This window comes from Myiozetetes cayanensis, unplaced genomic scaffold (assembly GCF_022539395.1).
Source record: "Myiozetetes cayanensis isolate MyiCay16 unplaced genomic scaffold, myiCay2020 scf17, whole genome shotgun sequence".
NCBI lineage: Eukaryota > Metazoa > Chordata > Aves > Passeriformes > Tyrannidae > Myiozetetes > Myiozetetes cayanensis.
Window position 1 is genome coordinate 13,649,962 of NW_026087378.1, and position 27,854 is coordinate 13,677,815.

At 50.0% G+C, this 27,854-nt stretch overlaps 1 protein-coding gene and 1 long non-coding RNA gene across 2 annotated transcripts in view; one reads left to right on the forward strand and one right to left on the reverse strand.

Annotated features, from left to right (window-relative positions):
- The window catches only part of JADE2 (jade family PHD finger 2), a 70,463-nt gene extending 59,507 nt beyond the window's left edge, over positions 1-10,956 (reverse strand). Inside the window, 3 exon segments of the mRNA XM_050312402.1 lie at positions 1,022-1,107; positions 4,035-4,092; positions 10,575-10,956. Coding sequence (XP_050168359.1) covers positions 1,022-1,107; positions 4,035-4,092 — 144 coding nt within the window. The 5' untranslated portion in view covers positions 10,575-10,956.
- On the forward strand, positions 9,425-23,387 carry LOC126638494 (uncharacterized). The gene is made up of 3 exons (XR_007628617.1): positions 9,425-9,597; positions 20,772-20,885; positions 21,430-23,387. It is a non-coding gene; the product is annotated as an uncharacterized LOC126638494 (long non-coding RNA).
- The last annotated feature ends 4,467 nt before the right edge of the window (positions 23,388-27,854 follow it).

Here is a 27,854-nt window from a genome sequence, read left to right on the forward strand (position 1 = left end):
CAAAAGGAAGATGTTACAGAGGTTTGTGCTCAGCAGGCCACAGCATCAGGAGAGGTGAAACGGGGGGAGCTTGGGCAGGAGTTCACATCAGCCATGCCAGCTTCACCTGCTTCTAAACTTAGCTCTGCCTGACTCCAGACCCTGGTCCAGAGGGAAGGGAATGTGAGAACAATGTCCCTCTGGCTTTGCTCACGCTGCTGCTGACATGAAGATGACCACTGCCAAACACTGTGGTTGCTACAACAGCAGCTCATGCCTGGTATAGTTTCCATGGCTCGTGGAAATGTATCCGAGGCGCACGGAGGAAAACAGGGCACAGCACTGTCCCCTCCAGCACAGTCCCGGGGACACACAGCTGCTCCCACCCCAGTCCCAGGGCCTGCACTGCAGAGCTGCCAGGGGAACCTGGGCAGTGTCCCCAGGGTGGGCAGCACTGCCCGTCCCAGCCAGGGAAAACCCCGCGGGCAAGGTCAGACACCGACGGCCTCGGCTTAATGCCCTTGAGCCCCGTGACAGGAGGAAACCAACACAACATGATCTGCAACTCAGCTGTGCTGTCTCTCATTTCACAGCTCTCCCTGCCTCCCACTTGCTCACGGGGAGGAGCCTCCACGTCACCGTCCCCTGCCATCAGTGCTGTGACCTGTGCCACCGACGAAAGGGCACCCAGCGGGCACCCAAAACGGGAAACCTTGGCACAAAGACACCCCAAAACTGCAGGGCCTCCCAGTCCCACCAAACTCAACCTCTCTTCACTTGCATCAACAGGTGGGCACAAGGATTTTGGGCACAAGGACCCCTCACCCTTCATCAGAGATGCCCATCATGTTTCCCCTCCTGCTCCCTCTGAGCAGAGCTGGGGTTGGCACCACTGTCAGGAGCTGTGGCTTTGCCTTCCTGGAGATGCCTTGTCCTGGCACCCACTGCCCACAGCCAGACAGGGACACGCTGGTTTCCACATCTGGGCAAGCACGGTGCCATGAGAAACCCCCCTCTGGCAAAAGCCTGAAAGCCCACATACCTCAGAGGGCTTCTTCTCCTTCTGCCGTGACCAGGGGGATTTGGTATTCGGAATTTTGGAGCATCTGGAGGTGGATGTGGTGTGACCTGTAACGAGGCAACAGAGACAGGTTACCTGGAAAAGAGTCAAAAGTTTTTTCCACATCTTTGCCACCAGCCCTGCTGCTACAGCCTCAACACTCTGGGCCAGCACTGAGAGGCAATAATACCTTGATGTGGCATTATTTTTGTGCACACCCCAGGGCACCTCACCAGAACACACTAACATCACTTTCCTGCTACTGATGATGACGCAGATGATGAAATAGAGGCCCCTGAAATTTAAAAACACTGTTTTCAAATGCAGACATCAGAAATGAAAAACCCAAAGTCACAAGTGAGGCTGGCTTCTAAGAGGGAATGAGTCAGGGCTCATTCCTGGAATCAGGAGTCTCTTGGGATTAGGAATTTAGGAGGTAAAAGTTTTCTAGCAAGGATGCTTAAAGACAGGTATCTGAACAGCTCATGGACTTCAGACCTCATGGTCAAAACTATTGACAAAATTGGGGCAAACTCCTCTGCCCACACCAGGACTGAGAATTCCCACAGCTGTGTGCAGTTCAGCATCCACTGGGAACCACACAGCAGAACACATCAGGCAAAGGCACTTTACACTTTCCAGTAGTAAGAGAGTATTTGCTTTGAGATTTGGGAATACTTTCCTCAGGGAGCATTATGAATGGTCTCTCATCATCCTGACTGCAGTGGTATCATCACCACTGCTACCACCTCTGTAAGGCAAGGGTAGCTAAAGCCTGAAATGTTCTGGGACCATTACATTACTGATCTTTATTTCCAATCTATTTGTGTCATTGGCACGTAGAAAACTGCCATATTTGTTAATAATAAATAACAAACTAGTTACTGGATTTTTTGTATAATAATGATGATAGTTCAGTCTTCCCTATAGCAGGACCCCTCCAGATTCCACCATATAAAAACGTTTCTGTGAGGGTGCAACAAATTAACCATCAATAGCCCTATTTATCACTGATTTTATCCTTGTATGGCTGACTGTGCACATAAGGGATGGAGCCCTGTAAAGAGGAAGGGATCTGGTCAGGAGCTGAGCTGACCCAAGGGATCAGGGTGCAGTACCACTGCAATGGGAAATGTCTGTTCCTCCACCAGCTCAGGCAGTTGAGCCCAGATAAATCTCACATGCCTATTTTTGCTGGCAGGGGAAGAGGCACCAGCTCACCTTGCACTCTTTACTTGCAGAGCACTTTCTCGTTCTTCATAAAATGAAGACCAAATGTGGGGGCATCACCTGTTCTCAAAAGGCAGCTGGTTTTTTGACTGCAGTGTCAGGCTAGATGTCACTAAAGACAGCTCCATTTAAATAACTTTTCTACAGCATTTCAGTGCATAACAGGACTGTGTGGGCAAAGCCCACAGCAGACATCCCTATGCTGCAGCCACATGGACATGCTGCTTTACTCAGTGAGCTGCTCAAAGGAGGGCAGCAGCAGCTCCACAGCTTTTATGGAGAGATTGAGCCACTAATTTCCACCTTGCCCCCTCCTCTCAAGCTACAGTGTGATGCTACAACTACTCAAATCTGGATAACACACCACTACCACCCTTTCCTGGCAGAGCACGAAAAAAAGATGGTCACCACTCTGTTTACAATTATCCTGCAGGAGAGCATTTGTCAACAGCTTAGATATCACCTGCAGCATAAATATCCAAGCCCAGCAGAGATAAGGCCATGTAGTTTAACACCATGATTAAAGATGCCTTACCCCCGAAAGGCAGCGGAGCCCACGAGCTGCTCCGTAAGCCCTTGAGCATCTGGGGATTAAGGAGACGGGAAGTTGGGAGCGCAGCTTCCAAAACAAACCCCTTTCTGAGATAGAGATGTTTCGTTTTACGAGAAGCCAGCGGTGTTGACAGAGCCTGAAACACTTTCTGTGGGCACAGCTCAGCTCCCAGGCCCCCCCAGGGCTGCAGCAGGACGGGGGTCCCCGCCAGCAGCCCGACAGCAGGTTCCCGTCGGCACTGCTGGTGCAAACTCCTCTCACGCTGACAGTTTTTTTGGCTGAAGCTGTGGGAACGGCAGCCAAACCCAGCAAGATCAGCCTTTCCATAACCCCCTGTAATCTCCCCATCATCCGGTTAGGAAAAGGCCCAGAAGTTTAGTGTCTTTAGCAAAGTCCCTTTCGTTCTCGGGTATCCAGCAGCCAGATCCTGTAAAGTGTGGAGAGCAAATTCCCAGCACGGCCCAGATGAAATTACTGTGACATTTGTAAAAGACCAAGAGCAACCAGTAAGAAACTCTGGAGCCCAGACAAGGGATTAGGCTGGTGCCTCAAGGGTTCTGAACACCGAGGCACTGCGGTATGTCTGCAGTGGGTGAAACCCTGGGATAAGTGGGAGAGGAAAGTGCTCTATTTATAGCCAAAATTCAGCACATTTGCACATGTTTATTGTTGAGCACATGCTCCTGTGCTTTCCTGAACGAGGATGAAGTGAGGTAGATGTTGAAAAGCAAGCGTGGGCTTGCAAGTTTTGCTGGCTTGAGCTTTATCCCTTTTCCCACATCACTCTTCAGCTTGCAAGGAGGGAACAAAGCGGCTCCAGTTTTACCCTGGCTCCAATAAAAACTTCCCTTTCCCCCGTACGACCCAAATCAAGAGCAAACTAGTCTCAGGCTGCAGCTCACAGGAAAGGACAACTCATCTACAAAGGGTGTTTGCTGCTTTGTTAGCAGATCTGCAATCAGCAGCTCTCCTCGCCCAGACTCCTCACACGAGGGAGACACTCTCATCAGTTAAGAGGAGCCACAGCCAAGTGTTTAAATAAATTGGTATCAGCTTGTTGCTGCGTTTCTGACAAACCCAGCCCTGCACACAATTCATTGTGCAGGGACTTCCCAGTAAATGCAGTTTCCTCCAATCTTTGCAAAGTAATTATTTAAGCATTTTCCCGGCTGGAGGTGAATCTTGTTCAAAGCTTTGAATTAAAGGTCTTACTGTCAGTGGTGTCTGAGTTATCACTGCTGATGGAGTACTTGCGTCGTTTTTCTTCCATCTGTAACAAAAGAAATTGAACATTACACTTAATGTGCAGAAAACTCATCTCAGCACCAAATCACTGTTATCTCTGAATATCTGCACACCGTGTTAACCCAGCACCAGTCAGTCCTTTCCCTCAAGACAGAAAACTACTCAGAGGCTGAAAAAAAAAGGAAGAAAACAATCCTCAAAGGGCTTTTTAAAACTTTAAGGTGTTTTACCAGCCTTCCCCACTCCCAGGAGTCACAGAGGGTACACCTGGATCACTCAGCTTTGCATGGCAAATCGTCCAGGCAGGATTTGCAACCAAACGGCTGTTCCTCTGAAAAGAGCATTGCCATGGCAGGGTGCTCCACCACGGACCAGAAGATGTCCTGTGAGCCAAACTCCTGGGCTGCAAGGTTGAGAAATGTGAAGACAGAAGAATGGAAACTGTGCACGCTCTCGGTATGTCTGCAGGGGGAAGTACGAGCACCCCGGACCCGAAGAGAACCCCTGCATACCACAAGCCCGGGGTTTTACCCTCTGACTCATCTTCCCATGTATGTGGAGCCAGTATCTCCTTCTTTTAAAGACTTCTGGGGTGTCTGTCACACAGGCAACACACACCAGCCCAGCCCCAAGCACACTTCCCATCACCCTGCACCGCCCTGCCCGCTCCAGCACAGCCAGGCAGCTCCCACGGGGTCAGCAAGTGGCTTCTGCACGGCTGCTGTGACTTCTCCATCCTCTCAGAGTCGAAATCACAGCAGCAGGTACCACCACACCGATTAGGAGACCCCGTTTCAAGCTCAGCTGATCTGCTTTGTGACTTTGAACGAGCCACAGAAGCGCTTGAAATCAGCAGGTTCTCCTGAACTCGCCCCTCGGGAACTGAGCGCTCGGAACTGGAAGTCAAGTATCTGTACGGGTAGGTGCTTTTAAAAAAGAACAGAATTACAAAGGTATTCTAGCTTTTGAAGACCCCAGTTTACCAATGTGCCTGGTGACTGATCAACGTGGCCCCCAACACAGGGCTTGGGGAGCTCTGGAGGGAAAGGGATACCCACGGAGCGGACAATACCCAACAGGCTGTGAGCCAAAACACATCCACAGGAAAACCATGTTAATCTCATGGACATCTTCCCAGTACTTTCTGAGATATTCTGTAAGAATCTAAAGGTGTTGACATGTCATGCACACTACTGCTTCCACAAATGATGAGTGGGAATGATATTAAACACTGGTTTTGTGTGGTTTGGTCGCAGCAGGTACAAGCAGCACACACACTGGATAGCAAGCTGGAGCATGACATTCCCCCCCAAACATCAGGAAATGTTCCACATAAGCGTATAAAACCCATGCAATATCTGTATTTTACAATATATGTCCTCTGTGTTATCACAGCATTATCAGGGAAAATACTACAAAGTATCCTAAACATTTTAACTATCAGTGTTGTGGTAAGGCATTGCCCTGTCAAAACGTGACTTAAAACACTCCTTGAGAATATGGTAAGATCAATACTTTTCCCCTAGTGATTCAAGGGGAAACAGATGTTATTAAAACAGCCTGGTTCCAAGTAGCCATTAGGTTTTGCTTGGGGAAAATAAAACTGAAGATACTTTTAACTGCAGCTTACTTACTTTTAGTGGAAATTCTACTTGAACCTTTTAAACTGGTTTCTACTGGTCTGAAGTGGCAAACAGGCATTTGGAACACAAAGACAGAGCAATGCTTTTATTGATTCTGGAGTTCCTAATCACAGAGATTAAATAAACCAAAGCCAACGGAGGGAAAATAACCACCTGAGCTGAAGCAAAGGAATGCTACTGATAGCCAGTGAGATTTCCCAGGTTCCCCATCTTTGCCTTTACAGCAACACAGTGTCACTGACATCACTCTCCTTCCAAGGCAGGGAAAAGGTTTACAGTCAATGCTCAGCACAGCTATCAGATGCTGGGACTGGTTTTGGCTCTGATACACACGTGAGGAGATGCACTGATCATCCCTCTAATTGCACTTGGTCCCTGCATCCTGCATCTGTCCCACATTCACCTCCAGAACACACCTTTACATGCTCACTGCATATAACATATGGATAACATAACAGCAGGGATTGATAATCACATACAGAAGGGGTTCACACTGCAGGTAAAACAGTGGCTCTACTTCAGTAAATCATTTTGCCACTGTTTGGCAGGATCCAGGACAGCATCCTCAGAACCAAACTGCACTGAATTTCTGAATGAAATTCTGGCTTGAGCAAAGTAGGGACACCTCTGAACAGCAGCACCCCCCGGGCAGGGGATGGCACACAAGGCACTGTGTGCCTGAAAGGAGCAAAATTTGTGGCCAAAACCAGCCCATTCCAGGCAATGATTAAGTTCCAGGCCGTGCTAAGAAGATGGTGTTTTCCGAGGGACTCATCAGGAGCAGCCCAACAGTAGTAAAAGAGGGCACTTAACCGAGGAATTTACTGTAGAAGAAGGGTAATTTGGCCATTTCCCCATCTGAATCATAGAGTTATAAAGTCTGATGGTGGCTGGGCTTCCACCACCCCTTTGGCACCGCGGGGGGGACCCACTGCCCACATCCCGCCCAGGGATGGAGCTCCAGCTCCCACAAGCTCTCAGGAGCAATTCAGTTGGTGAACTACTGAGCAACTTAAGTCTCCACAAAATACATTCTCTGCTCCAAAATTAATCTTTTGTTTACATTAGAAGTTAATTTCACCTTTAACTGACCCATTCCCCGCATGGCATCATTAATAAAGTCATAAACAAATACCAAAAAAATTTGTAATACTTTGAAAAGGTCACTGTTAGGTCAAACTTGGCCCAAAATCTAGTTTTTACGGAGCCAGAAACCCAGTGAAAGGTTTCTATGTAGGCTTGCTTAAAAAATTCAAACAGAAACAGATGTGGATTTCTTTTATAAACAAATGAACATCCCCCTGAAGTGTCTGCAACTCAAATCCACAGGCACAGCCCTGGCTAAAGCCTGAAAACCAAGAAAAAAAAAAAAAGACCAGAATTGCTTGCAAACCAACACATGTTTAGCATTGCCTTTGTTCAAGCTGAGAAAGGCAGATAAATGCTAAACCAAGGAAGATGATGGCCCTCCATCAGCCTAAACAAATGTAAATCACCGGGGCCTTGGAAAAATTAGCACCAGGATTGGCGTTTAAATTGAGATGATGGTCTGAGGCTGGCTGGTCCCGCCTCACAGCAGGGGAGGGCTGGAGAAGAGCTCTTGGGAATGCAATTTTTGCCCATGCAACCTGGGAGAGGTGAAGGCAGCAATACCCCTGGCACAGATGCCTGTGCCCGGGTCCTGAGCTCCTGTCCCCTCTGGGCACGCTGCCCAGGGACAGGTGCCCGCTCCCATCCACACTAAACCAAAATGCCTTATCCTGCCTTCCCCAGTCCTCTGTGGACCCCTCCACCGTCCCTGTGCTCTGGGGAACCCCCTGATGTTTCCCAGCTCCCTGCAAACTCTTCTGTACATCAAGCCCCGTGTGATTTGGAGATTTTAGTGGCACCCCAGCACCCTGTGCAAGGGCTGTTTGCAAGAACGAACCATTCTGGACTGTGGCAAAGCCAAGAGAGAAATTCACACACGCCTGTGCTCCCGAAATCCACAGGGAACAGGCACAGAAACCTGCGTAAGTTGCAGTAAAAAAATTTAAAAAAAAACAAAAAGGGGGGAAAGTATTTGTTCATCACCTCTCCCAGCCTCCCCAGCAGGCTGAGGGATGCGCCGCGCCGGTCCCCGCGCCGTCACCTCTGACGCTGTGAGCAACACCGGCTGAATGATGTGCTCTGTTTGCGAGCTGCAATGAGACTGCAGAAAAACCACTTCCCTGTTTGTTCCTCCAGCCCAGAAATAGGAACACAAGCGGAACATAGTGCCCCCAGCGGCACGCACACCGCTCCGGCCAGCGGACCCCGCGCCGGGGACCCCCCGCGCCCGCCCCACGGCCCGCGGGGATGCGGAGCCGCGGGGATGCTCCCGACGCATCCCCTCAGCGCTTCCCCCTCTGCCTCAGCCGGTTTTGCTTTTTTTTTTTTCCCCCCTCTGTCTAGGAACAGCAGTTGTTAGAAAGTGTAATAAGAAGGGTGGAGGGCTGGAACGTCCCAGCCTTTACACCGTGGGAGGCTTGTCCTCTCTTCCCATCGCCTTTTCCCACTAGCAATTCCGGAGCCAAGTGCTGCTACGGGAGGCTCTGAGAGAGCAGCAGCGTCCCCCGAATTGGAAGAGCCATAATTTCATAGTAACAGGAGAACAAAGTTTTGGACCGAAGGACGCGCCGCGGCTGGGCCGGCAGACCCTCAGCACACCGCGGTGCGCAGCCCTCGCGTCTGGGAGGAAGCTTCTCTAAACCCCCCTGGAAACCCTGCAGAAGTGTAAACGCAGACAGGCAGGATCCTGGGACCCAGAACACCCATTTTCCGGGCAGTGGGAGCCTGCCCCTGCCCGCCGGGGCTCGCCTGCCCCTCGCCTCCTCCACAGGTTGTTGCCAGCCCCAACTTTCCAGCAAAAACTCAGGTGCCCAGGTGAGGAGTGAGCCATCCCTCCTCTCCTCCACGCCAACTCTGCTGGCTGTCTTGGCTCCCTGGGGCAAAATTTAATCTCATTTCAATTTAAAACAAAACAAGCCCTCGTTTACTTCCTGTGCTTTGCCCTTCTCCACATCTATAAGGGGATTTTTTTCTTTACTACTCACATTTATAACTCCACTTGCCTCTTCTGACTCGTTACCCTCTAATTATCTATTTTTTTCTTCAGCAAGCCCGGACAGAGCACAGGTAGTCAGAAAGGTTACTGAGGGCACTGGAGCCACCTCTGCCTTTGGGGGGAAGGATGAGGATAGGGACACCGGGCAGGGACACCGGGCACGGCTCCACGCCCACAGCCGGCTGCCCCATCCTGCAGGTCTCTGAGCATCCACAGCTCCGAGGAAATCAACAGGAGCTACGGGCACTCCGATCTTTGTACGGAACACCCATAGAAAGGCAAAGACCAGACCTAAATAGTGTGGGGACCACCCACCCACCAGCTTTCAGAACTCGGGTGTCAAACACTATCAGCAACCATCAATACTTTAAAGGAATTGCATCTCCCTGCTTACAGACCCCCTAAGATGTACCCTCCATCCTTTGCTCCAAGCCTACACTTTTGAACATCAGCCCCAATTTTCCTAGGAAAAACAAATTTAACCTTCGATTTAACCTTTCTGCCAGCTATTTTTACTTCTATCTAAAGCTTATTTTAACCCCAGTAGCCAATAAATGCTTAAAGGTCAAACACCATTCCTAAGAGCCGGGCTCCTTACCCCCGGGGATAAGGCTGAGATCACTGAATTTTTCTTCCCTCAAGCAAAATCTCCTCCTAAAAATGTCCCAGCCGTCGGAGGCTCCTGGCTCGAACCCTCCAGTAAACAATTTTCACTGTGGGTGCTGAGAAGGCGCTGGGAATTTTCCCTGCGAGTGCCATGCCATCCTTCCCTTCCCACTCAAAAGGCGCTCAGGATGTGCAGGTATGGCGAGAGATAAATACATGATTATTTTTCCTTCCCCTCCCGAGGTTGACAATTCAGCAGCCTCCCGCCTTTGCAGCGCTTCCCAACTTCCAGCTCGCTGCTCCCACCCCGGGCGCGGGGGGCTCCCAGCCCCGCACCCTGAGCGGGAAGCGGCTCGGCAGGTGGGGAAGGGGCCGGAGCGCGGCGGGGGCGCCGCTGCTTCCCCGGAGGATGCGGGAGAGCGCCCGGGGAGGGGGCAGGTGGCCGGGGAGGGAGGGAGAAGGGGGGGCCGCCCCGCGGGGACCACAGCGCGGGGAGGGGGGAGGACGCGGGATGTTTTTCGAGCGCGGGTGATGCCGCGGGGGGGAGCGGAGGGTGCCCCCCCATCCCCCCGGGCCCGGCAGCGCCGGGACCCACCAGCGCGGTGCGGCGGGGGAAGGCGGCGGGGAAAGCCCCGCGGTGGGGAGGGAAGGGAAGGGAAGGGGGGAGGAAGGGGAGGGCAGGCGGGAGCCGGCAGCCGCCACGCCCCCGGGCACCGCCATCCCGGCCCCGCGCTGCGCTCCGCGCCCGCGGCCCCGCCGCGCTCCGCGGCCCCGCGCCGAGCCCGCACAGCCCCCGGTGCGGAGCCCGCCCGAGCCCCCCGGGCCGCCGGGGCGCCCCCTCCCCTCCCGGCGGGCAGGGCAGGGCGCGGGGCCGCTGCCGCAGTCATTAATTCGGGGGGATAAAGGGGGCGAAGCGGCGAACCGAGCCTCGAAAAGTTCTTGTTTACGTCCCCGCCGCCTCCCTCCCGCACTTCCAAGGGAGAGTGACCACCGTGCGCCATCCGCCCCGGCAATGCTGCACATCCCCCGCCCGGCAGCCGGGGGAGGGAGGGGGGTGAAAAATAAATAAATTAAAAAAAAAACACAGAAATACAGCAAAAGCAGGGGGAGCTGCAAAATAACCATCCGCTGCAAACCCAGCCCGCTCCCGCCGCCACCCCGCCGAGCCTTTACCTTGGCCAGGAGAGTGTCCGCCCGGAGTTGCGCCGGTCTCTGGGGTGACGGGCGGGAGGAGGCGGGGGCGGGGGATGCTCCCGCAGTCCCCGGCCGGGAGAGCCCCCTCGGCGGCTCAATCCGGTGTCATTGCCGGGGCCGCGCCGCCCGGGCCCTCCTCAGGAGCACCCGCCCGGTAACTCCATGGATGCGGCCCCGCTCCCAGCCGAGATGGCCGCTCCGCCGCGGCCGGGCGAGCCCTGCCCGCCTGTTTCTCTTTCTTTTTCACCCCGCACTTCCTCCGGCGCTCCGCGCCCCGCCGCCGCCCGGGCTCCGGCTCCGGCTCCGGCAGGGAGGCGGGGAAGCGACTTTCGGAGCGGGGACGGATAATGGTGGCGGCGCTTCCACCCCCACCCACCCCCCGCCGCCTCGGCCGCCCCAAATCTTCAATTTCTCTCCTTCTCCTCCCCGGGCGCCGCGGCAGGGCCAGGTGCGGGCAGCGCGGGTCGCAGCGCGGGTCCCATCGCGGGCCGCGCCGCCGCCGCCGCCGCCCGCCCCGCGTCACCCCCGCCGGCCGCCGGGGCCCCATGGCGCTGCCCGGAGCCCCGCAGCCCCGCGCCCCGCAGCCGTCCCGCCGCCCGGCCCTGCACACGCACTCACACTCACACACACTCACACACACCGCCCGCCCCCCGCCCGCTCCCCCTCTCCGCGCCCTGCACACGCGTACACGGGGCGGCTTCGCCAACCTTTCTTTTTTTTTTTTTTTTCCTCTTTTTTTTTTTTTTTTTTTAAAGGGGGGGAAGGAAAAAAAAATAAGCTTATACTTAAAAAAAAAAAAAAAAGCTTTTGGCGCCATATTAATGACGTACTTAAAATTTGCCATTTCTCCTGCGTCAAAAAGACGGTTCTTGCCCATCGCGGGGCGGGCGGGGGCCGCGGTGCGGAGCCGCTTCCCTCCCTCCCGCACCCGCGTAGCGAAGTTGCGCGGCCGCGGGGCGTGGGAACCGCCCGGGAGGGTGGGAGGTGGGGGGGGACGCGGAGCCTCCGCGCCCGTTCCGGAGGGGCGAGGAGCGGCGGGGCTGGGGATGCGGCTGCGGCAGCAGAGCCCCCCTCCCCGACCCGCGTGTGTGTCTGTACATGCGTGTGTTCCCCCAAAAAAAACTTCGCAGAGTTTCCGCGCAGAGGTGCGGAGCGGCGCGGCCGCCTCCCCGCGGGGTGACCCTGCTGCGCGCTCCCCAGACGAGTGTTTTGGGCTCTGGGTGGTTCAGGGCTGCCTGTTGCCAGCTGTTTTCCCCGGAATTAAAAACAACGGCAGCGGTGCTGTCGGGATAGAAACGGTTTCTTGAATTAAAATAATAATAACTGGATGTACACCGTGCATCTTCCCCAGCTCCCGGGGACCCTACAGAAGTTGGCTTGCACTGTTTTAAACCATTGCTGCAGAAGATTAAAATTCAGGTTAAAGACAGTCTTTCAGTCACAATCTGCCATCATCTCTTACGGTCTTTCAGTCACAATCTGCCATCGTCTCTTACGTTCGTTAAGCCGGTGAGCTCTAAAACGCTGAATTACCGGTTATAAACCACTAGGAACCACAGCTACGGTGGCCAGATGCTCCCCACAGTACATCCCTGTTGTGGCTCCTTAAAAATTGCCAAACTTGAATGAATTAGGCTGCAACTTTCTGCCTTGGCAGCCTGTGCTGGATGTTTTCTGAACGCTCCAAATCCTTTGCCTCTTCCAAAGATGAAAGCAGAGTAGAAGAGCATCATCTTGGTCATTCTTAGGCTTGCCTTTTTTTTTTTTTTTGACTGTAACTCTGGAAATAGGGTCTCGAAATTTGGCATGAAGCAGCCTTTTATGGTCTTTTAGATAAACCCACCCAAATTAGTCATATTACTGGGCTTTGAAGAAGAGCAGCTCACAACACGGGGGAGGGGAGGGGTGGGGGGAAGCCCAATGCTGCTGAAATCTCTGAAGATGCTGCTCATGGGGCACCTGCTGCCCCAGGTGCTCAGAATCCTCTCAACAGACCCCCCCAGGGACAGGGAACAGGCAACATCAGCCCCTGGTTAAAAAGTGGATTACAAAAGTAGTGGGATACATGGGCACAGCCCCCGTCTGTCAGTCCCTGTCAGCCCCAGGGACCTCAGTGGGTGCTGATCCTACTGCTCCAGCATCCAGCAACATTCACTGCCAGGACTTCACCTATGGGTCCCACCTCATCCCTGTGCACAGGCTGCCTTGAGGGATATTGTGAAGGTCATTGTGTTACCTGGTCAGAACATCAGAAGTGTCCCACGTGAGACATTCCATACCAGTTTTGTTGTGCACACATCCTCTAATGCAGTTCTTAATTACACTGTCCCAATCTGATTCCCCTACCACGCCTGCACACCCTGGACCCGCTGTGTAAGCCAGAAAGAAAACGCTTTGGCCAGATTCTCATCTTATCTGCAGAACCATAAACTGCCCAAGGAGCAATGCAAGGGCTGTGAGACTCAGAGAGACTGTGACAATAGGATAAAACTCTCCCAAAGAAGCAGATTCCCTCGGTGCCCTTGCCCCAGGCTATATGATGCTAACAAAGTCATTAACCCAAACTTTTGGCTGCTGATGGCTGTAGTGCCCACACTGGCTGGAAACCTTTAGCCTGAATTGCTGACATCCATCTTCGTGCAGCTGGAAGCAGTGGGTGCTGTGCTTGCATGTATGAAGTGCTGTATCATGTTAAATGCTCTGAAAAAAAGCAGGCATTATGCTTTTCAGATGGAGTACCCTGAATTAGTCAGAACTGACCTTAATCCATCCATGTGTCACCCTGACCCATCTTCAAAAGGGGCGTTTGGGGAGGATTGATGAAGGTGCTGAAGCACTGAGGCAGTGTAGTGGAAAGTGCTATAGAAAGAACCATGAGGACAATAATTACTGTGTCTTTTGAGGAACCTGCAGGTCCCCCTGCTCTGGTCCTGTACTGCACACTACAGCCTTGCCACCCTTTGAGGCCATTTCTCCATGATTTCTGGGCAACACCTCTGAGGAAGGTCACAGCAAGGCAGGGCAGGTCCATAGCGTGCCTAGATAAAACCCCAATGCATTTTCTGCCATCCAGAACATCAGCACCTTGCTCTGCTCTGAAAACTGCAGAGGGAAGTATTTGAGCTGTGTTTTCTACTGCTGTGAAATCCAAAAGTGGTCAGACATGTGAATAATGTGCTGAATAATGTACTCTGCCCAGGCTCATGTGCTGAACAATAGGCATCACTGAGCCCCTTGCTGACCATCTCACTGCACACAGAGCGATGCAGAAGGAAAAGAGTATCTGAACATGAAATTGAAGTCTTGTTCTGCTTCAGCCAAAGGGGGCAGATGAAGTTGCACCGGCAAGAAGAGTTCAGACACTTCTGCCTTTTGAGCACTTTCCATAATAGAACTTTGGCTACCACACATGCACACTTAAACACAACTTGTGTGCAAATACATAAATGTGACACACACACTCAGATAGTACCTGATGGATGGTTCTGCAGAAAGGTCATGTATATGATGTATACAACACTCAGTTTACATGGTATGACATTTATGTAGCACTTATGAAGAGCTCTGACAGGGTGTTGTCAGTTGGCATTTGCCAAGAGAAGAAATAAATCTAATAACAAAACCAAAAAAAAAAGCATTTTGGAAGAAACAATACTGCACAAATCCTCTAAAAGGACAGAATTGTCTGCACAACAAAGGCTCGGCTGATTGATGCTAAAATAAGCAGTTATGCAACAAGTAAGAAATACGATCTCCAGGGAAGAAACCAGCAACATTTCCCTTTCATCTTCATTCACCGGTGCTTCTTTTTGCAAACCCGAAAGGAAAAATATAGGCAGCCTTTCGATGATGAGCACACAAGTAGAATTAACAGATGTTTTGAAGTGAAGGGCAGAGTCTTTTCTAAGTTTTGTATGAGTTCTGCAGAGTTAAATCCCATCACTAACCATGAGTCCCCAAAATGCTGCAGAGCTCTTGCCTCACACCCTGGGGGAGCGCTTTGCTGGGGTGATGAGGCATGAATACCTTGGTTTTAGGGGTGACTTTACTCACCCTAGAGTTACAACTACAAAAGTAAGTGTTAAAGCAACTTCAGGAGAAGAAGTGCATAAATTAGTTCGTCTCTCAACGCTTCGGTTTAATAAAATTTCTCAGTCAGAGTTGAGACTGGTGAAAATCTCGGTGCAGACAGGGGAGAGAAGGAGGAAAACCCAGTTGCCTTGTTGGCATCAAAGTTGATTACTGCAGTACACGAGCACCAGACACACGGGTGGGACAGGTCCGTGGGAGTGCGAGTAGTCCCCAAATACAGCAAAAAAATCCGGTGTAATTTTGAAGAGCTTTAGAAACAATGTATTTTCTGACATTAGCTAGTGAGAGACCATGAGGGATGCTCAGCTCCCTCAGCCTGTTCCTTCTCTGATGCTGGGGGACCACCACAGAGCAGGGAGATGCTCCTGGAGATCCTCAAAAGCACCACACAACTTGAAAATGGCAGAGGAGACACATAGCTGCTGATTTACTGCCTTAGATACCCTCTTTGAGGCCTCTGGTAGCCAGAAGTCATTAGAATAGCCTCATGGCTGCTTTAATTCCTATCAGAGACCAGAGCAGTGCCCAGACATTCCAGGAGGGGAACACAGAGAAGATGAAAATCTTGCTGTGCCCATATCCCAGCTGGGGTCATCCCATACCCCAGCTAGAGTTAGGATGTTTAGTTTTTATTAAAATATGTGTTAATTTGGAGAGTAGTAAGCAGAGGCAGCAGAAGGAGAGAGAACAAGCTCTGTTCTAAATTACAATAATAATCATTCCCATCTTTGAGAATAAACTATGACAGACAGATCAAGGGAGAGATGGTTGCTGTGGTCATTATATAAACTAATCCCTTCTCTTTCTCATTCATTCTGCATAATTCTTTTCCTCTCTGAAGCTAAGGAAAAACACTATACTTACAGGAGAAAAAATTTGATTTGGCAGATCAGTGGATAGTGAGATTTTGTTTGCAGTCTCAATTACCTTCAGTAGCTGGGAATTTGCTATCAAACTGTAAATAAAGTAGATATAGCATTACAAATGTCCATCCCTTGACAGAGAGCTCAGAAATTCTCTATGTTCTAGCAACAGCTGCTTTAATATCTTTCAAAGAAATGGCAGCTTCACTCTGTCTGAAGGGATTACCTTTAAGGAATGCATCCATAAGTGGCTTTGTGCAAAGATGCTCACATTCCTGTGGGGTTTGTGCACTGCATTTTTTCTGCCAAATTTCAAGATTCCTTTTTTGTTGTTGTTGTTGTTGTTGCTTTTCCTGTTTTCTCCAAGTTTTCCTCTATTGCCAAGTGCATATAATACATCCCACATTTCATGCAGTCGCCAGACTGGAAGAACTGGGGCTTTCAAAGGGCCTGTGAGTTATATTTGGGAAAATAAGGACCATCAGTAGTGAGGTGAGCAGCTCCAGTGCCCCTCCTGTGACAGCAGACCTGCTGTAGCTCCTCCTGCTTTGGAGGGATCCTTGGCCATCACAGCAGCCTCCCCTGCAACACCCTCCCACCCTTCCCTGCTTTCATTCCTTTGCTTCCTTTTTGCTGGCATTTCACACTTTCCACCTTCAGTGCAGGGAGGGAATAGCACAGCTCCTCAGACCACGTGGGGTTTTGTATGAAGATATTTGACTGCTACAGGCAAACTCGGTAGTTGTGGGTGATGGACGATGAAAAGAGAAGTAGGTTTAGAATAAGAGCTCAGTTGGAAGGGACCTACAGGGAGCGTCTGGTCCAGCTGCCTCAGTGCCCCTGCTCTCCCTCCTGAAAGGCTATACCAAAGGCAGGACAGGCCATTCTAAACCTTGTCCTGCCCATTCCCACTCCACAACCCAGGAAAGATCCACCAAGGTGTAAAAGCTGTTGTGTTTTACTCCCCTGAGCAGGCCAACAGAGCTTTCCTCCTCCCACGGGAGTCCTGGCTCGGGAGGGAGGTTACCCCCTGGCACCAGACTGTATCTTCCTACTGCAGATCCCACCACAGAACATGCAATTACTCCCCAAATTACAAAAAAAAAAAAAAGAGACATTAATGATCCCAGTCACAGCTCAAAGCTCCATTTGAGTGAATGGTACATATGCTAAACAATACATGCATCAGGACTGCATTAATCCACATTTTGTGTGGATTCAGTTTATAACCGAGTTGGCTATTTCCCTGTATTTCTCTGGAGTTGGAGGGTGTGAAAAAGACATTTCCATTTCATTGACTAAGTTCCCAAGGGGAGAGTTTATGAAAGTGCAAGTGCATAATTTACTGCCTGACAGGATAAAGATGGTATCTGGTTTTAAAAAAATAGTGTACCCTGAAAAACAAAATTGCTAGAAAAGACATTTGTTTTCCATAAGTACCATATTTTAGAAGCATTTAATTTAGCTTAGAAGTACCGTTAAAAATATATGCATTGTAAATTGCAGCTGTATAACACGATATTTATCAGATAATGTCACTGAACAGTCTCCTGTTGCAATATAAATGCCAAGGCATTTATAGAAAATAAATGTTGAAGTAGCGAGCTTTCTTTTCAAAGTGGAAAACCATTATCTCATCCAAAAGTCATAAATAAAATTATGAGGGTTTGCTTACAAGGTTGGTTTTAGCCGTAGGGGGGCTGACATGGATACTCCATCGCCTGAGCAGTGTTCCCTTGCAGCAAACTCAGCCTGGGTGCAGCCAGAAGAGAGGGAGGCACATGGGATGGGCAGCAGCAGCTCAGAAAGACCTGAGAGTAGCCAGAAGGACAAGTCAGCTCTTAATGCACTTGAGGAAAAGAGATAAAGATGAAAAGTCAAGGATTTCTTGAGATATACAACTTAATATGATATTTATAATGAGATTCCTGCAGCCCTCTCCTGGCTTCATGAATGTATCCTTCTCTGGTTCTGCTCCTTTAGCCACTTCTTGGATGGTTCACGTGATGTATTTTTTGCTTCCTTCTCCCTCTGTTTTCTCTCTCTGCATTTTTCTTTGGACAAACCAAGTGCACTGATCCCCTTCAATGATCACACTCACAGCAAATTGCTGGTTATCTGCCTTTCCACACTCACTGCTCTCACACTTCCACCTGCCCTGTAACATCACAGTCAGAGCTGAGGCTGAGTGTGCTGAGCTGAATCCCTTGCTCTTCTCACCAGCCTTCCCCATCCATCCATCCATCCATCCAATTTCCCAGTCAGAGGAGCAAAACACAACTGGCACAGCTCAACTGGTACACTGCAAAAGCACTTTATGTGATGAACGATATGATGAACACCAGAAACGTGTCTAAAATAACTTTCACATACCAGAAGTGGCTGGCTGGGTGCAGACCTGATTCACTGGCCCGTCAGCCATGGAGGGGAAGGACAACTCCTAGGTTTCTGGGTCACATTTAGAAGGAAATCCTTCAGTCCTGGTAGCTCCTTGCAGGGAGGATCCCACACTGAGCATTGCCCTCCTGCGAGCACCTCGTGGACGTGCACCATGTAAGGAAAATATCACAGCAACAACAGCGTGGAGACTTATTACACCATGAGTCTGTCATCTCCTGGGACAGGATTACAGCCCTTGTGCAGAGGATGTACCAGCTGCTGATTTGAATTTACCTTTGCCCTTTGAAACTGGCCACTCTTCACTGGCTCTGCCTGCCAGGCTGCTGAGCAGCCCCACGGTTGTCTGAGCCCTTCTCTCTTGAGCTCCACGGATCAGGCAACCATTGGAGCAACAATTCCTGCATGCCAGGACTTCAACACATTGTATATGCAACACATACCCCCTTTAGAATGGTTATAATCTTCAAATCAATCGTACCTGGCAGCAGAAGTTTAACATTAATGACTCTCTTCCTATGAATGGATGGAAAAACCCTTCAGAGCAAATGAGCAGAAACAAGATCACTTGGCTCCTACCTGAGGAGGTGACTCTGCGGTCACCACCAGCACTTGGGGCAGAGCTGCACTGTGGGTGCTCCAGCACAGCCAGGGGGGTTGGTCTGGCAGATCACACTGCCTTTGGGGCAGAGACCTGAGCTCAGAAAAGAAAAGGTTTTAAGGGTCTCAGCTCCTTAAAATGAAGGTTCTTCACCCAGAGCATGGTCAGGTACTGGAAGAGGCTCTCCAGAGAAACAGTCGTGGCACCAAGCCTGAAGAGAGCTGAGGAAACGTTTGGGCAGCACCATCTGGGGTTGTCCTGGGCAGGGCCAGGAGTCAGACTCAATGATCCACGTGGGTCCTTCCAACTCAGGACATTCTGTGAGTGCTAACAGCAGTGAGGAGACACATCCCCATCACACAGCCCTCCACCCAGATGCATCTTCCCTGCAGCAGGAGCTGGCACTGTGGTGCCAGGGGAAGCCTTGCTCTCCCCAGGCAGGGACAGCCGAGGGGGGGTCAGTTTAATTTTATCTTGACAGCCAGGAGAAAAGAGGACCCGGCCAGTTACACATTTAATTTCCGAGCTGGTCCCGCAGGGCAGGAGGAGCGGGTGAGCCAGGGAGGGTGAGCGCCCTGTCCCGAGCGTGCCAGGCATCCCGCGGTGCCCGGGGGTGGTGGCATCTGCCCTGGCATCCCTCGGGGAGCAGCAGCCGCAAGCCTGGCTGCCGCAGGAAAAACAAACAACTCCAGTGAGTCACAAAGGCAAGCGGCATATGACGGGGACAGGTACTTATGCAAATAAACTGTTAACACCCAGCCAGACAGAGCTGATAAGCCTCCTAGGCCAGCTGGAGGCTTCCTCATCCTGCTGGGGGGAGGAGGAGGAGGAAGACAGCTTTAGGATAACAATAGAAAACCGAAAAGCAAGAGCAAGGCAGCTCTGGGGAGGTTGCCCAGGGCTGTCTGGTTTGGGTACCAATCTGCTGCACCCGGCCATGCCAGCGGGTCCCTGTGCTGCTCTGCTTCCAGAAGCATCCTTCCCTGCCAGTGCTGGTTAGTGTGTGCCCATCACTGACACCTCCCGGGGTGCTTGCCAGGACACATTTCCCCACACTGCCAGGGCAGCGAGGGACTCCATCCCACGGCAAAGTTTGACATTTGTGAGGCTGTAGCACAGGAAATACAGGGGGAGCTTTCTCCCTCCCTCTTTGGAATATCCCAGTAACTCCCCCCCTCTCTTGGCTGACCAAACTCCCAAAAGCATGAATGAGAGGCAGTTTATCCTTCTGAAACACTGCTGGGGATCCCCCAGGAAGCTTCATATCTGGCCTGGCTGGGTTGCTGATAATCAGATAGAGGGGGTTTAAAATAATCAAGCCTAAGCAGCTGAAATCCAAACTGGAATAGGTAATGGGGTCAGAAAACAAGCACTGCAGCCAGGGCACCGCCAGAGGGGCTGCAGGGCACCACACATACACTCAGAGTGGGATGAGCTGGGAGCTGTGCTGCTGCTTCAGGATGCTGCCCAAAAACCAGAGCCTCCAAACTCCAGTTTTCTGGTACTGGGAAACCTGTGCAAAAGACCCCACATGTTTCACATTTCTCCTTCCCCACCCTGGCAGCCATCACCACAAGCCTGAGCCACAGAAGAAAGGGTTTTGCTGCCCCAGAGCTCTGTTGGTCTCCAGTGCCAGCACTACCAGCAGCTCAGAGGATGCAGGACACCTCCCTGCTGCTGGAGCATCACCACCCACTCCTAATCCACTGGTGCCCAACCCCTGGCTCTGCCAACACCTCCACCTGCTTTACCCATGGGCAAGGAAGAGGGACAGAAGCACCAAGGAAAGAGGGAATTAAGTGTAGGGAATTTGTTTTGCCCGCTGCTCAGATTTCCAGCTCATGTTAATGATGTAATGCTCCAATGGTGAGAAGCCAAAGTTTGCCCTTCCTGTGGTGTTCCCTTAGGAAAAGCGTATTACTGCAATGTAAAACTGAAAATTGAAACAGGCTGGTGCTTCACCAGAGAAAATGCCTCTCCCTTTTCCCTATTCAGTGAGGCGGGGATGAATGTTGTGAGGTTTGAAAGAAAAACTGAAAAAGCCTTTAATTAATCCCTGGAGGCTAAACCCTGCCAGATATGGACAGGATTTCTGCTCTGCCTTCTTCTCGGAGCAAGAACATGGAGCTGCCTTCCTGCTGCAGCTCTTTCCGGGGGATTCTCAGGTCCCCAGAGGAGGATCCAAAGCATTTTCCAAAGCTTTTTTTTCTTTTTTTTTTGCAGAGGATGGCTGACAGGGAAGCCTCTCTGCTGTCCCTGGACAGAAAGGAGACCAGGAGCCCCAGCACAGACTTTTGGAAGCTCTTACCTGCTGGGAGGAAACTTTCCAAGTTCAAGGTCAGGTCTGTTTGTCTTCCCTCCTGACAGACGTAAACTGTTATGCAATATTCAGGAAGTCACTTTTATCAGGCTCGATTCAATTTCTAAGATTAAGAGCATGGAAAAACAAATACTAGTGCTGGATGGAAAGTGCTGGCACTAACCAGGCCAACACTGTGTTTGGACAAGGACTGCTAATAGGGTATCTCTTATTTCCACAAGTCAGTAGGGGCAGGATACAAAATGTTCTGCTTTTTATGGGGGGCTGAGAGGAGGAAAATTAACCCTTTCTTAGAAAGAGCAGAAACCATAGCAAAGTTAGTTGGGTCTTGGGGTTTTTTTTGAGAGCAACTTCTGTGGTTGCTACTGCAGCATCTGGGAGCATCCTGGGATGTAAAGGCAGGGCTCAACCCCTGGCAGAAGGCAGAGGACTGCGCTGCTAACAGTGCTTTGCTTAGTGCCTGACAGGAGTGTAGCTGCAGGGCAGCTGAAGGCTTTGCTCCCTAAAAACCCAACTTGCAAAAGAACGGGTAAAATAACAGAGCATGTGCAATTGTCACAGGGATCACCTGCTGGGACAGCGTAACAGCCCCATTCAGAAGATGCACTGGAAAAAAGAAATCTGAACCTGAAGAGGGAAGACTGTACCAAGCAAGACCCAAGCTGGTCCTGTGATCTAACAAGTCCTGAAGTCTTAAAGAAAAGCACCAGGAACTGCAGTGGAGGAGGATCAATCATCTGATCTATGGAGGTCCATGCCAGAGATCACACCAGCCACAGCCCAGCAAACATCCCTGCCTTCTTGGCACTTTCCAACCAAGGCCCTTGCAAAGTTCCAATAACCACCACTACTGAGACTAGTTCAGTGCTTTCTGTTGATACAGGAAAAAAAATGGGAGATTTAGCTCCCAGCACTGGGAACTCCCTTAATTCAGTACTATATATAGAGGTATTACACAGAGAAAGTTGAAATGTAGAAATAAGGAGTTCTGGAGTTTGCTAAAAGCTAAGGGAGAACCTAAACTTTGAAAGAAAACCATTAGCAATAGCAGATTTGCAAGTTCAGCTGTGGGAAGGACCACAAAATCCAAGCACATGCTATATATCTTCTTTTTATTGACTGCTTTGTGGGGAGCTGCATTTCTTGCTGGAGTTGGGAGCTACAGCCTGCACTCTGTGTTGATTCTGATTATAGAGTGCTGGTAATTAAACCTCTGGAGCATTAAGTTGCCATTTTAACCAAATGCCTGCATTTTATCTTGATGGGAAATTGAGAGTGAGACTCAGATTTTCACAGTAAATAAAAACTGTTGGCTGTTTCACAGATAATCCGTTTCCTCAGCTTATGTATGAGAAAATCCTCCCGTACGCTTCCCTCTACCCTTTTGCAAAGGCACACGCTCCTTGAGGAAGCTCAGCAGCAGCACTGCCAGCTTCTGCACGCTGCTCAGCTTGTAAAATAATAATTATAATCATAATGTGCCTCCTTAATGACACTTTTAATCCAGAGACCAGCGCCCTTATCTCCATGTGAGCAAACAGAAGCACGCAAAATTTTGCTCCAGTGATATAAATGGCCAAGGTCAAAGTCAGGAGCGAGCCAGCACCCAGGCTCAGTCTATCAGCAATATCCACTGCCTGGCTCTGAGGTGACGCTCTTATCTACAAACAGATAGGCAAGGTGCAAATCTACTTATTCCTGGACTGGGTTCTCTGCTGACAGGCACAGATCTGCCACTGCACACCTGTAGCTTAGCAATTGGGCAAATACAGCCATTTCAGGTTATTCTCACTGTGTACCACCCTGAACAAGCAACTGAAACAGGTAAATCCCTGAAACGCACTTGTATTGCAATTAACAGCACTGCTGCTGGAGTAAGACCCAGATGCTCAGCAAAAGGCTGTGATGCTGCAGCGTGAGCTGGCTCCTTCCGTGCAGGCAGGGCATTAAGTGCTCTGGGAGATCAGTTATTCTGATAATAAACAGTTGCCTGTGCAGAGGATTGGGCTCAGCCGCTCTCAAAGCGCAGCCGTTGCCACAGAGGCTTTTCATCCCCTGCTCTCAGAGTAAAGTGCATCCTCCCTGCCCACAGCAGCAGCAGCAGGTTTACCACAGAACACTTGCAGGATTTGCTGTCTGCAGAGGCAGCTGTTACTCACGGGTTGCTCCTCATGCAGAGGCGCTGGGATGGCAGAGCGAGGAGCTGGAGCTGCTGGAGGTGCCCATCTGTGTGTGCCACCCGAGGCCAAGGACAGCCCCAGGGCTCCCTCAGGGCTGTGTTTTCAGCAGTCCTGCAGATCTGCAGGTCCACTCGCCACGTTAGAGCAGCAGGAGCTGCGCCTTGCTGGGTACCAGAGCCTGAGCTGCATCACTCCATCATCACTGCCCTGCAGCCACCTGTTGAGAGGAAACGCTGGCTGGCACAGTCAGGGCTGCAGGGACACCAACACCTCTGCAGACCCCAGGGGAGCTCCTGCCTGCACAGCCCCCTCGGGAGGAGATGCCTCAAGCACACAGAGCTGCTCCCCCTGCCCTCAGCCAGGCCCCACAAGCTCAGGCACCATCCCAGGCACCATCCCAATCCTCCCCAGCACAGTGGCACGAGCAGGGCTGCTCCTCCCCAGCCCACCCCAGCTGCAGTTTGGCATCTCCCCTTGGAAATTCCTGAGCCAGAATTCCCAGCCAGAGCTGTGCTGAAGGTTTCTCCAGGTAGAACCACACTTGCTGCTGGGGTGCTTGAGAACTCAAACAGAGCAAGGTGGCTTCCAGTTTGAAGAGGATCACTACTGAGTCACTTAATTTGGAGAAATCATTGTTTGCCCTTGAAAGGATGAATTATTCTATTATTTCTATCTAATAGAGGTCATGAAAACTAAGGGAAGTATTGCCACTGATGCTGCTGGATCCAGGATTTCGTACCTTCTTCCCATCATACCATACTGGGATTTGGTGCCTTCCAGGTGTAACTGATAAATGCCCCAATCCATATCCAGCTACATCCTGGGTTTTTTAATCCAACATGAACAAACAAACAAAAAGAAATCAATATTTTTCTTCCCCAGCCAAGCAAACTAAGGAGGGAAAACAAACCTAGATGTAAATATTTAGGGTAAGAGAAAAAAAACCTGATTATTTCTGCATTTGACAGGACAAATATAAAATTATCTTCGTTGAAAGCCTCATCTAAGCCTTCTCCTGCATTCAGACATTGAGGGAAATGTTGCTTGATTGCATCTTTTCCCAGGAATGGGTAAACTGTTCTGGTGGTTTGGAAAGACATAAGAATCTATTTTTCAATTATTTTTCTTTTTTCCACAGACCACTGCCATTTTTTATTTGAGTGATGGCCAGGGTTAGAAGGGATAAGCCACCACAAGTTAGAATTTTCTCAGAGTATTTTTCTGCTATGAACTTCCGGAAGCAGCAAAAAAACCCAAGTTTGTGTGGAGCTGCTTTCCACCCCTCCCAGGAAGCTGGGAATAGGTGGTTTCCTGCCATCCTCCCTCTATTCCCCCTTTCCTTCTCACCCAGGTGATACACCAGGCTGGATTTCTTTGGAATCATGTCTCAAAGTTTCTCTTTTCATCACCTCTAAAACATTACATTTTAAATATTCTCCTCCCAGCCTCCCTCTTCTTATATCAGCTGTTGCCATCTTCAGTTTTAGCAGCTACCCTCAAGACACACAATTCACTCCACCACCATGCCAGTCCTTTTACATAATTTACAAGCTTCTTGCCTTCTCCTCTTTATTCCTGTTACCTTTGCACATCTCCTCTTACCTGGCTGAACCAACAACCCACCTACCATACGGCCAGCCCGTAACCTTTGCCCCACCAGCCTCTATAACCCATCTGTCAGCTCCTTCCCAAAGCACAGACTCACATTCTGCCCAGTTTTCTTCCGAGTCTGGGAAAACCTCCCCGATAAAATCTGAACTGCCACTCCTTTCTCCTCCTCCAAAACCATCCTCACAACTCACTTCTGCCAGAAAAACAGCCAGACCCGGCTGGGACTGTGGCTGGGCAACAGATGAGCCAGGATTTTCTTCCCTTCCTTTTTAGCCAAACCAAATCACCACCAAAGAAAGATCATTCTCATATATACATATTTTATATATATATATATATTTGTGTGTGTGCATGTGCTGTATCCCCAAGGTTATAAGTACCTGCAGACCACGGATGAACTTTAAGGTCCCTTTCAACCCAAAGCATTCTATCGTGATTCTTTGATGATTAATTAATGTTACAGTTAAAATATTCTTTATATAGTAATACGGTTGAATTAATGAGAATTAAGCCCTGAGGAATGATACAGAAATCTCTTGCAAGTATTCCCTATGGGTGGAGCACGTGATGCATCTGAAAAGTGCAGCTGAGGTGTGAGGACACAACCAAAGTGACTGTGTCAGGGTGGGGCTGTAGTGCCCAAATGTCCCTTCCCCTGTTGGCATGATCTGGGACAAACAGCAGGTGGAAAAGGGCCAGGCATGTTCCCAGAAAGGCTGAGGCCATGGCCAAGCAAGAGGCTTGGAGTATGTGCCAGAGTGGATGTTGCTTTGGTTCCAGGTAAAATATCTGGTCTAAAATATTAGATGTTGGGAGCTGAGTGTGTCACTTGGCTGGAGAGGCTGAGGCACTTACAAAAATCCTGTTAGGATGTCTTCAATATCCTTAAAAAAGCTGTTTCTAAATAGTTATATAAATTGCCTTTTTTTTTTTTTTTAATCAATACAGACTGCATGGTTTCTATGACTCTTTGTAGAGTGAAATGCAAGAGCAGAGAGCACTGAAAGTGGTGCTATCAGCTGTGGGAGCAAGTGACCACCAGCATTGCCCAGCAGCTCCTGCATTTCCATGGTCCAGCCCATCACCAAACTTCCAGACAGCTGGAAGCATCCCGGTTCCCCTGTACTTCAACCAAACTTCTTTGCAGCAAAACTCAGTGTGTTCAGCCTTAACTTTCCAAACCAAGCCCATATTACGACAGCTGAAATGTCAGAGCTAATTAGGAAGAGGAAGCCAAGAATAAACCAGCCAAGATGTGCATCTGCCACCGAGGAGAAACCCCATCCCTCCGGTTCCTGCCGCCCGCGCCAGGGCCCGCCGTCACACCACGTCCTCCCGGGAGCAGAGAGCTGGCTGGCAACTTGGTCAGCCCTGAATGATATCCTGGAGTGCCGACTTCCCTTGTGGTTGGAAAAAAAAAGAGAAAAAAAGCCTTTAAAGACATGATTTTAAATGATGCCCTGGGGTTTATTTAAGGCCTAGGTAGCCAAATTCCCAGCCAGCCTGCTGGAGCACCAGTGGGGCTGCACAGCAGGCGGGAGAGCGGGGTGTCTGGGCAATTAGTTTTAACCATCATTATATAATATTGATGTCACATTGACTGCACATATATATTCTGGCACAGGGAGTGAAACTACACTGATTTATTAAGTTGATGGTGTGCACCAGTGCCAAGCTGCCAGGTCATTGATCAGCCTGGGCTGAACTTCAGTGGGTCATTTCCAGCACAATGTGACTGATCAGCAATACCATAATTGGTTGCAAATGTCCTTCCTTCTATTTGTTTTGTTAAGTGGCTTTTTCATTAACACAGCAGAGCCAAGGAAATAAATATGCCTTTACTATTGGACTGGAGGCAGAGAATAGCTGAGAACTGGATGCAGAATGGGATGGGACTGTGCAACATCGTCAAGCCAGCACTTCTTTTTTTTGTTATAAATTCTCCATTTTGCTGTATTTGGGGCTCTAGTTGCTTCAGAAGAGATGGCCTCTGGCTAGAAGGGACTTGGCCAACACTATGCTCAGTAAAATACAAATTATTGTATTTATGTCCCAAATGCCTTAAGTCAATAGGTTTATTATTAGGCCAAGCCATGATGTCTCTACTTAGCAGGGACATCTGAGGGCCATATTCTAAGAGAGGAAACCAAGTGAAATCCCTGGGAACAGGCTCTCTGCCCCACAGAGCAACATCCCCAAGCACTGAATGAGCTGGAAAACTCACCAGGCACAAAGACTTGAAGGGAGGTGGCACCTCCCTCGTCCAGCACCAAAACCAAGGCTGGAACAGGTCCCTTCTCCAGAGCCTCAGCCCTGCACTTCTGCAGGACCACATGGAACGAGCCTTGCTCTTTGGAAGAGCAAAAAGTGCCAGAAATGGTCTGGGGCCGAGAGAGTTGCAAAGCTCCTGCAAAGGTTGACCCAAACATTGTGTCTGTGAGCAGGTGCAGTTATATGAACAGAAGGGCAGGAGTGCACTGCTGGGGCACCAGCTACCCCATGAAACAGCTCTGGGCATCACCAGACTATCCCCTGCCCTTTCTTATTTCCAGCAGATATATAAACCACTGTCTTCTCTCTGTGCGACTCCTCAGGACCTGCTTTGTAATGCTCTTTCTCTCTCATTTTACCCCATTCTATCAGCCCATTCCTGGCCATACTCTAAACATTCACAACCCTGCAGGACCAGAGGATGATTAGTGGTTATCTGGTGACTTCAACAGCAATGAAACATTATTACAGACCTTCCACATGAGTCACCACGATGCATTACAGGAGCAAAGGCAGTAAAAAAATAAATGTCAAAGAATAAAGGTATTGAGTCAGGAGAGAAGAACCAATCCATTATTTTTCCACTATTTTCAGCAGTTTTGGACTTTATACCTTTGGTGCTTTTCATCCACTGGACTCTGCCAAATACAGCCATTGTTTTTCTCCTGTTAGCTCCCTGAAAATGTCTGGCAATGGCTTACTCCAATGTGAATAAAACTAAAGCCTAAGCTACTTACCCAATGTGTGCTCTTTGAACTATCCCATTTAAATCTCCAGGACACCACCATGCAAACAGGCACACTCCACTCGCTGGTTCTGAAACATGGCCACAAAAGAAACCAGGATGGAAGTGTTTGATACCTCTTTTTTCTTTTTTTTTTTTTTAAGTTTAATTCTGTTGCAGGTTTCAAAGGACTCTGGGCT